The sequence below is a fragment of the Antennarius striatus genome, chromosome 23, assembly GCF_040054535.1.
Source record: "Antennarius striatus isolate MH-2024 chromosome 23, ASM4005453v1, whole genome shotgun sequence".
NCBI classification, from domain to species: domain Eukaryota; kingdom Metazoa; phylum Chordata; class Actinopteri; order Lophiiformes; family Antennariidae; genus Antennarius; species Antennarius striatus.
In genome coordinates, this window is record NC_090798.1 from 10,698,168 (window position 1) to 10,707,856 (window position 9,689).

General features: G+C 44.6%; 2 protein-coding genes and 1 non-coding gene across 7 annotated transcripts in view; 2 read left to right on the forward strand and 1 right to left on the reverse strand.

Annotated features, from left to right (window-relative positions):
* The window catches only part of adamtsl3 (ADAMTS-like 3), a 68,824-nt gene extending 63,568 nt beyond the window's left edge, over nucleotides 1-5,256 (forward strand). For all 4 annotated transcript variants that reach the window (XM_068308058.1, XM_068308060.1, XM_068308059.1 and 1 more), the window contains 7 exons: nucleotides 64-1,066; nucleotides 1,149-1,276; nucleotides 2,197-2,311; nucleotides 2,466-2,676; nucleotides 2,770-2,879; nucleotides 2,959-3,179; nucleotides 3,659-5,256. In XM_068308058.1, the coding sequence (XP_068164159.1) occupies nucleotides 64-1,066; nucleotides 1,149-1,276; nucleotides 2,197-2,311; nucleotides 2,466-2,676; nucleotides 2,770-2,879; nucleotides 2,959-3,179; nucleotides 3,659-3,765 (1,895 nt within the window). In that variant the 3' untranslated portion in view covers nucleotides 3,766-5,256. The remainder of the gene's footprint in view (nucleotides 1-63; nucleotides 1,067-1,148; nucleotides 1,277-2,196; nucleotides 2,312-2,465; nucleotides 2,677-2,769; nucleotides 2,880-2,958; nucleotides 3,180-3,658) is intronic.
* A 150-nt stretch (nucleotides 5,257-5,406) lies between these two features.
* Nucleotides 5,407-9,388, forward strand: LOC137590406 (protein NLRC3-like). 2 transcript variants are annotated; one of them, XM_068308001.1, is made up of 6 exons: nucleotides 5,407-5,807; nucleotides 6,083-7,805; nucleotides 7,938-8,021; nucleotides 8,102-8,185; nucleotides 8,314-8,391; nucleotides 8,476-9,388. In XM_068308001.1, exons 1-6 carry the CDS (start codon nucleotides 5,501-5,503, stop codon nucleotides 8,786-8,788), a joined length of 2,589 nt encoding a protein of 862 aa, XP_068164102.1. In that variant the 5' UTR covers nucleotides 5,407-5,500; the 3' UTR covers nucleotides 8,789-9,388. The 2 variants fall into 2 exon arrangements, 1 of the variants encoding a protein (XP_068164102.1); XR_011034388.1 differs by lacking the exon at nucleotides 8,476-9,388 and having other exon boundaries at nucleotides 7,938-8,025; nucleotides 8,314-8,343.
* A 62-nt stretch (nucleotides 9,389-9,450) lies between these two features.
* trnai-aau (transfer RNA isoleucine (anticodon AAU)) lies at nucleotides 9,451-9,524 on the reverse strand. The gene has a single exon. It is a non-coding gene; the product is annotated as a tRNA-Ile (tRNA).
* Between the last annotated feature and the right edge of the window lie 165 nt (nucleotides 9,525-9,689).

Genomic DNA, 9,689 nt, shown 5'->3' on the forward strand with positions numbered 1-9,689 from the left:
ACAATTAAAAGTAAACACAGACAGTAGTTTTACCATTGATCTGTCCTGTTGATTTAAATCCAGACCCTGTCAAGCCCAATCCTACCATACTGGCCCAAAGGAAGGTCTATATCCAGTGGAGGAAGGGCAAAAAGTTACACTTGGTAGTGGGAGGCTATGCCTACCTTTTTCCCTGGACTACTGTGGTTCTTCGCTGCCCAACGCGCCACTTCCGCAAAGGACAAATCCAATGGCTGAAGGACGGAAAACCCCTCACAGGTCTTCCACACTTCTCCATAACATCACTAGGATACGTGAAGATTCAACAGGTCCGTGCATCCGATGCAGGGGTGTACACCTGTGTGGCAGGTTCTGCACAAGAGCATTTTGTTCTGCAAATAATTGGCAGCAAGCAGAAGCTCTCTGCTCCGGAGACGCGGCACCTCCCGGAGGGGAAACCGAAGGCTCGGCAGCCAGAGGAGACCTCAGGAGGAGAAAAGTTTGAGGAGCTCCCCATTACCCTCAATCGATATGACAACATCGTTGAGCGTTTGCTCGAACTCAAAGGTTCTCTCCAAAATGACAAAGACGTCGCTGATAAGCCACATTCCAGTGAAAAGAACAGATCGACCTTAGAGGATAACACCTCAGAACTTTCAAGCCTGTTCGTACTCATGGCTGACACCCACAGGCTGGATAAGCTCCTACATAACCTCTCTGGAGGCCTCAGGGGGCCACGGGGGGAACAAGTAATGGCCCAACTGCTTAAGGAGCTCACCATGAAACAAGGTGAAACCAACGAGTCTACCCTACATCCCCCAGAAAGCGTGGAATCCTCCACCCAAGTTCCACTCCTCCACAAACCGAACGTTGTGGTGCATCCGTCCAGGCCGAGAAGCCCTGTGATCATCCAGCGATCCAGGAAGATTGGTGCAGCGCCATCTTCTGATTTGGTCGTTTATGTGGGAGTACCGATTTTGCTCCAGAAACTAACATCTAGTTTGGAGGTGAGGTGCGAAGCTCTGGGGAACCCAGAACCATCTATAATATGGAAAAAGAATGGCAAAGACTTACACTACAACCGGAGGTAAGAACGAAACTACAAATACACAACATTTAACTTGACAGATCCTGATATAAATTGAGTTGTGTTGTCTTTGGACCGGCAGAATGGTCCTGTCGCCCAGCGGGTCTCTGAGGATACTGTCTCCAAGCAAGGCGGATGAGGGTCTGTACAGCTGCACTGCCAGGAACCGTCTCGGGTCTTCATCACTTTCGTCCTGGCTGCAGATTACAGGTCGGGTCCACAACGGTAGACTGTTCCTGAAAGTATATTTAAAAGTGTTGAGACCTTTGTTTTAAGGGTGCGGACGAACAGCCATATTTAGTGTTTCAGGAAAAGCCCCGCAGACATTTCCTGTCAGAGATGGAAACAGAATTTCCTGTGAAAACCCATTTGTGGCTAACACAAGCAGAAATTTCATTTTGAATTATCTGCCATGTCTTTGTTGGTAGGTGAATAGATTATTTTCTCTAAAAGCTGGCTACACGAGCCTTTGGATTCTTGAATGTTCCTTTCCCTGTGGAACTCAAGCAGATATACAGAATAAGCTTTGACCGAGTCAGGAAGGGAGAATTCGAGCAGCGTGCCACATCTGATCGGTTTCATCCTCAGCTCCTCTGATGCTCCAGTACTTTTTCTCCCAATAAGACAACAATTAGAGACTCCAGGGAATGTTTCAGTCAACAATGAATGGGGTACACCAGTTTCACCGAATGTCCAGAATGAAGGAGTTTGAGAGTGCTGAAAAATGTCCAGTCTGCGCTCTCTATTTTTAAAAAAATTCAAATTCAGTGGAAGGTAATATTTAATGGATGCACTTCAGACATTTGAAGAATTCAATCCCAGTCCTGTGAATGACTTCAATTGGGAAAGTGAACTTGAAAACATAATCCAACGTCTAGGAAAGTGTAGACTCATATCTGACCGGACCATGAACCCCACTAAAAGACTCTAACTAAACAACACGCTGCAACTTACTCCCTGCATATTTAAGTGTGTTTTTTGCTCTCAAAAACAAAAAGGAAGAATTTCTAGTAAGATAGAAACAGTGTTTTGCAAAGTCCTGACACTGAAAACTATAATCAGAAATATGTAAGATTGATTAAAAAGATTATATCCACACTCTAAATGTGTATTTTTAAATGTTCTTGCAGGTAGCAAAGGAAGAAACTGCGTCCGAAGTAATGTCATGGGAGCAACTGTTTGCACTGACCGGGGGAACAGCAGCCTGTCCACAGAGCTGTGCCATGGACAAGCCTGCCCCCTCAGGTACACGGCTGTTACTGCATGTTAGTCCAGAACCCTCAATAAGACCGGATGCCACTCCTGCCAGATTGTATTTACGCTTAAAAAGTCCAGAACCTCTCTGATAAGTTGTAGAACCCACGAAATAAAGTCCTCTTTTACTTCATGGTGGGATCAGGTGGCGAGTGGATGCTTGGTCTCCGTGCTCCGTCAGCTGTGGAGGGGGGTCCCAGACCAGAAGCGTCCGATGCTTGAAGGGACCTGAGGGCACGTCAACAGAGGTGGGGGGCCAGCACTGCCTTGGCACCGGAAGGAGACCGTCTAGCACCAGGTTATGCAACCAACTGGCCTGTGCCACATCCAGATGGGCCAGTACCCGCTGGGGCCCGGTGAGTCTGGTTACACTGACAGGCGTGGCTATATTTAGGGGTAAGAACTGCGATGGTTTAGATTTAAAATCTGAATGGACTTCTCTCTTTCAGTGTAATGGTCGATGTGTTGGTTCCGGTTTGGCCACGCAGCACCGCCACGTCTACTGCCAGGATACAAACGGGACCAAAATCCCCTACAGGATGTGCTCAGGGTTCCAGAGGTAATTGGAAAAATTATTATAAATACTCTGAAATATGATCGTATTTAATCCCCTTTTCGTGGCGCGTTCGGGTTGCCAGGCCCAGCTCCCTGAAGAACTGCTCCACGGAGGCCTGCGCCTTCCTTTGGCGTGTCGGCCTGTGGACCCAGTGCACCGCCACCTGTGGACGACACGGGTTCCAGTCCCGCCAGGTGACCTGCTCCCACCGGAGGACCGGAAAGGCAACGGTTGAACGTTACTGCACGTGGAGGCCCCGCCCTCCCAGCTGGCAGCGGTGCAACCTTTTGTCCTGTGGCATAGGTGAGACGAGATTCGACGGTCATCGGTGGTTCAGGTCACTTGAGGTTAAAAGATTAAAACAAAAAGTAAAACTGAAAGTGTCATGGTGACGATACAATCATGCTGAGTTCTCTTAGGTTCTGTAACCTGGCTAGGCAGGCCTGGGTGATGGGCCTTGGGTGATATTGCTCTTTGATTTGTTCAGTGTGTGTAAATACTGCCACTTAGAGGAAATGACAGGCACTGCTGCACAGTGAAAAAGAAAGTTTAGTAATAATAATTCGAAAAATTTTGATCTATAGAATACTTTTTATAGTATTCAAGTATTCTTAACGTACAAAAATAAAATTAAATATAATTTCTTAGAATAAACTGATGAAAGTTGCTCCTTGCCAATGTTGCCTTGTTTCTGTTTGGTCCGATTCTAAACCTCCCCGTTGGTTCTGATGTACTCCGTGGACAATTTATGCAGTGACATTTCCATCTATGTGATCCTGCAGGAGATTGTCGAGACAGCACCAGGTACTGCGAGAAGGTCCGACAGCTGGAGCTTTGTCCGCTGCCCCAGTTTAAGAGCCGCTGCTGCCACTCCTGCCGAAACACCTGAGGCCCGCGACGCAAGATGAGAGACACGGTCAGCCTGGATTGGTCAGGGAAGATCCCCCATCCTCACACCCACAACAGTCCTTAATGCTCAGTCATGGAGGAGGATACCTGAGTGTAGAGGAATGTTTGGATCATCGTACCTTAGAGTAGCTGCGATCGGCTCTCCTCATGCGTGGGTTTGAATAGGAACGATTTGAGGAGTGACGCGTCTGTCGATGATCTCAGTTTTACCGCTTAAAATCTGAAGTCCGTGCTAAACTTTCCTTAATTGTGCAAAAACAACTAAGATACATCTAATTAGGAATAATAGAAACATGTGGTCACTGCATTGTCTCTTTTTTTTGGGGGGGGCCACATAAATCTGATGCACCAGTGTCGAACCAGCATGTTCTGCTGCATCAACTGTCACTTTATGTTCAAAATAAGATGCATATCATGCACAAATATGTAAGTACTACAACTAAATTATTTACCGTCGATTATGAGTAAACCAATTGGAAGTTTTATAACCACTAAATAAATGTTTGCCTTTATTGCAGTTAAAAAGATTTGCATCGGTTTGACAGTTTTGGTGCAGATCGAGTCTTCATCAGCGAGTGAAGCTGCATAAAAATGAAAAACGGCAAACATCACATGACTGAAAACCCAATATTTTACAGATGGTATGTATTTTGCATCAGCCTGAGAACTGGGTTGTGGTCTGTGCAATCGTTTTTGCTGGCCACATGGATTGCCATCCAGCGACGGGATTGCATGCGTTAAATTCATTTCTGGCTGAATAAAAGTCGGACATGATAAAGGTCTATCTTGCATGGGTTGCACTACGGAGGTTGTGGCTGAATTAAGTTAATACTGGGGGAAAAAACACACTTATTTTGCACTCAACTCATCCAAGTCTTTGTTAAGAACATGGCTTGTAGAGTTTTTCTTTTTTTTAAAGTATATTGTTTAAATGTTTTGTGATTTTGGAAACTTCCCTTTTAACCACTCTGTGATGTCGGATCATGTTTGTTTTAACACCAACGCAAAACTTCCTTTCTGAGCTAACGAAATGCGCTTTGCTTTAGTGTGACGATTCATTCTAATTTCACCGCTTGGTGACTTCCGTGTTATATTTGAATAGGAGCAGAAATCATGTATCACACTCGCACCGCCGGATGGACAGGTTTTGCACTTTGAACATTAGAGATCCAGATTTCGGAGTGCAACACGGACAACAGGAGACTACTTGGCTTTTCATCGAGGTGTGATTATTTGATTTTATGAGAGGAAAATAATTAACATGTTACTTTTTTTGCTCTTAAGTTATGTAGATATTTTTTTTGTCCTTGTAACTATTTATTTTCTCACGTGTTCTTGTGCATATTTGTGTAAATAATTACAGAGTTTGGTTTTAAGTTTTCATTTCCCCTCAGTCATGGACGACGTGTTGCTCTCTGCTCATATCTGGATAATCATGAAATAAAATCAAATACATTCCTTTTATAATCTACTTGTTGTGAGTTTCTCTTTCTGTCTTGTGAACTTGGCTGCAAAAATCAACTGAACCAGAAGAACAGGAAATTCAGATGTTTTGGCACTGAACAAACTGTCAGAAGGGAAAGCACTTCCTCTTTGTTTTATTTTGAGTCTCAGCTCTCAGAGGAGTAACAGGCAGGATTGTGGAATCCCTCCAAGCGATTCAAGCTAGCGCTGATGGCTGATCGTAACTGGACCTTGTCCAAAAAACAGCGGCGATGGTGGAAAAGTGTGGTTTTAGTTCTCTGACAGCAATCAGGTTCCTGCGGGTTTCCCTTGTGGATGAACTTGAGGGACATATAGACTCGTTGCTGGAAGCCTTAATGAAAAGAGAGGTGTTGACTCGTGATGATCGCGAGGAGGCGTTGTGTCTCTTAGGCCCCCGAGCAAGAGTAAGAAAAGTCTTGGATATCTTGGAGTGTAAAGGTGAGGAAGCAGCCAAGATCTTTTTTTCAATTTGTAGTCATCAACAAGAGTTGCAGACGTACTCCAAAGATGGCAACGTGGATCAGTCTCAGTCTAAAGGTACGTAATCTGAAATGTTATTGGTAGGTTTAGCTAGCAGTTGGAATAAAAAATAGAAAAGGGTCAAAACAGGAGACCACCGACAAGACAAAAGAAAACGTCACGATCATCCTGATGGATTGTTCTCATTACCGTACAAGTTTTAAGAACACTATTAAATGATCTTGCTTCTTCTTTCCTCATTGGATGTAAAGCAGTATTCTTCTGATGATCAGTGATAAATGATCTTTGACCTTTCTGTGACAAAAGACGAATGAATCTTAACTTCTTTGCAGGATATAAAAACCTCATCCAGAACCATAAGGATGTCCTTCGACGCCGGAGCGAAAGCATGCTCTTCTATAACACTCGATGTGGCGAGAAAATCCTTTTCTCTGAACATTATGTCAATCTCTTGTTGGTTGACGGACACCAGGGCTTGGAGATAAAAAGACATGAAGTTCTGACATTTGGACAAAACCGACTATCCTTACAGCACAAATTGGTGGTGAATAGGAAAATCACACCAGACGAACTCTTTTCTAAAGCAAATGCAAAGCACCCGGTCAAGAAAGTTTTGGTGGCAGGGGTTGCCGGTATTGGAAAAACCATCTTGGTGCAGAAGATACTATTTGATTTTGGTGAAAACAGGAGCAAGCTTGCTTTTGACTTCATCCTCCATTTGAGCTTCAGAGACCTGAATTTGATTGACAAACCCACAAACTTCAGGGACATGGTCCTACGTAAAAACAGGCACTTGGTCAAGGAACTGGACAACATTCTAGCACATGATGACAAACTGCTGATTATCTTGGATGGTTTTGATGAGTTCCGACATTACAGAAAATGTGATGTAGATGTTTTTGTGACTGAACCAGGTGAAGATGCTGAGGTATTGGAGATCTTTGGGAGTCTAATGCAAGGTGAACTGTTGCCCAATGCCTCTGTCTTGCTGACAAGTCGACCTGCAGCCATTGACTACATCCCCGTAGCTTGCATTGACCGCTTTGTGGTCATTGTCGGCTTCTCCCTGAGTGAAGTTCGAGACTTTTTCTTACGGTACTTTCAGGACCTTGACCTTGCTGCACGAATGTTTGCCGTGGTTTCGGAGAATGACCTAATGCTGACACTATCCTACATCCCTGCATTTTGCAATATTGTGTGCTGCATCCTCAAAGAAAGCAAAGGCCTTTGTGGAGAAAGTCCCAGGACCATGACGGACATCTATGTCCAGTATCTGGTGGCCTTGCTTTGCTCCCAGACTCATGCAAGATCCAAACCAGTTCTCCGGGAGCAAACAGCAGGAACCCCCCACCAGCTGTCTGACGTTGTACTCCAGCTTGGTCGACTCGCTTTCCAGAGGCTGATGGAACAACAAACCCTGTTCTATGGCAGCAACCTAGATCCTGCAGTATTAGAAGGATGTAGCCTTGTTAGTTCCTTCCTTGACAAGACGGTGACCCAAGAGTCTGGTTGTACAGAAGTGATCTACTCATTTGTCCACCTTACAGTTCAAGAGTTTTTTGCTGCAATATATTGTGCAGTGACAGATGATTCTTTACCTGATGCCCCTTGGCACGCTCCAAGTTCTGAGGAGGGGTCCAATTGGGGACACTTAGACCTTTTCAAGCGTTTCCTGTCAGGGATCCTATCAGAGCGCAATGCTAAACTTTTGTCGAGGCAGGTAGGGCTGTGCTTCAGGAAAGAAAAAGTGGAAAACTATCGTCAGAGGATTGTCCGAGAACTCAGAATGCTCTGTGAGAACGGGGCCCACATCCTAAACCACTTACACTGTCTGTTTGAGCAACATGACTCTTGTTTGGCGCTGACAGTCCAACCAAAGTCACTACGAATTAATGTCAGTGACGAAACACTCTCCCAGATGGATCTAAATGTCATCAAATACTTCCTAAACCTGACAAAGGGCAACATATCAGAGTTGGATCTGACAGGGACAGGACTGACGCACAAGGGATTGAGAGATATCCAGCCTCTCCTGGTCAGGTGTGGACATCTTTGGTGAGTTAACAGGCTTTTTTTTTTTTTTTTGCATTTTCTAAAATAACTGATCTGATCAGGCTATTTTATCTCGTGTTTGCTGTTCAATGACATCACCATCAGCCTGTACTCAAACTGTAATTAATTTATCAGGCTTGGAGAAAACAATCTCAACATGGACGCCGTTCAGGTCATCGTAGATGTACTGAAAGAGTCAGATAGCATAATCAACCTTGGGTAGGTCCGTTCTGTTCACCATCATCATCAACGACAACAATAAAGAACCGCCCTGACTTTGTTTCACACTTTTCTGTCAGGATCGGATGGTCAAACATTGGAGATGATGAACTACTGGCTATTTCTAGTGCCATACGGCTGAAGGGAACTCTGAAGGAACTGTGGTAAGAAACTCCCGAGTGCAGTATGGTCAATTGAAAGAGACAAAAACCTTTTATTACCTTGTGGAAGATTTCTGACTTCTTTTGTGGAACGTTTCACACACTCTTTTAATGGTGCTGTGTTTCCACAGGATGGAGGGAAACCACGTGAGCTCCAGTGGTCTGCTGTCGCTCTGTGATCTAACTCCAAATCCTCTGAGGAAAGTTGTGTGAGTGGATTACTGTACCATTTAGAATCTATATCTCAACAACTCACATTTTGAAAAGGGTTCACTGATTCTCTTTTCATACAGCGCCATATGGAATGACCTGAAAGACACGGAGGCCTTGTGTAACAGAGAAAGCATAATTGTGAACTTCACAGATGATAGTGCGTGGACCCTGTGGGGCGAATGGGTTTTCAAAAGGTGTCAAGTCAGCAGCAACGAAAAGTTGGTGACAGTTCTTCGCAAAGTGTGCAATATATCAGTTCACTGCTTGGAAGTTCAGTGGGCAAAGTCTCTCTACAGGAAGTTATCACAGCTCGTCAAGCACAGGATTGAGAGCTGCACTGAGGAAGATATGAGCAAGAAGCTCAAAATGTTCGAAGGTACTTTGAACCTCTGACAGACCCTTTAGTTACAACATTATAACCTATGAAATACAGTCAAATATGAGTCAAAAAACACTTCCTGTAAAAACTTCAGGGGAGTAAACAAATCATTAGTACATTCATTCATTCATTTTCTGCTGCTTCATCTACCACAGCGGGTCACAGGGAGCTGGAGCCTATCTCAGCTGGCATAGGGCGTAAGGCAGGGGACACTCCGGGCACGACGCCAGTGCACCACGGAGCCACACACAAAGACAGACAACTACACACACACACTCACTCATACGGGGAATTTTGGAACGGCCAATCAACCTGAAGCGCATGCTTTTGGAGGTGGGAGGAAGCCGGAGAACCCGGAGAGAACCCACGCAGACACGGGGAGAGCATGCAGATTCCGCACATAATCTCCTCGGGTTCTCCGGCTTCCTCCCACCTCCAAAAGTATGCAATGTCCTCTAACTGGGCCAAGATGAGGCGTCTGTATTTATTGAAGACACAAACGCTAACACACATTTTCATATCACTGTAAAGGCTATTCATATTTACTTTGTGTATTCATAGAGAACTCCATTTGTTTCTTCGTCAGTATAAATCTTAAGTGACGACTAATATGTGACAGTAAAGATTGTTGAAAAGTTGACTGTGTCTTCACAAGTTTATGAAAGACAAAAGGCTTTGGCCCGTACGGGGATCGAACCCGCGACCTTGGCGTTATTAGCACCACGCTCTAACCAACTGAGCTAACCGGCCATGTGGATAGTCGCCTCATTAGTTTATTATATACTATGTACACACCATATAATTTCGCGACATCAAAAACGCGCAAGCACACGACTGGACGCGTGTTAACTCCTACAAAGTCGATCAAGTGTCGAGCATTTAATTATTTTAACTTAGTAATTTACCGGAAGTTGT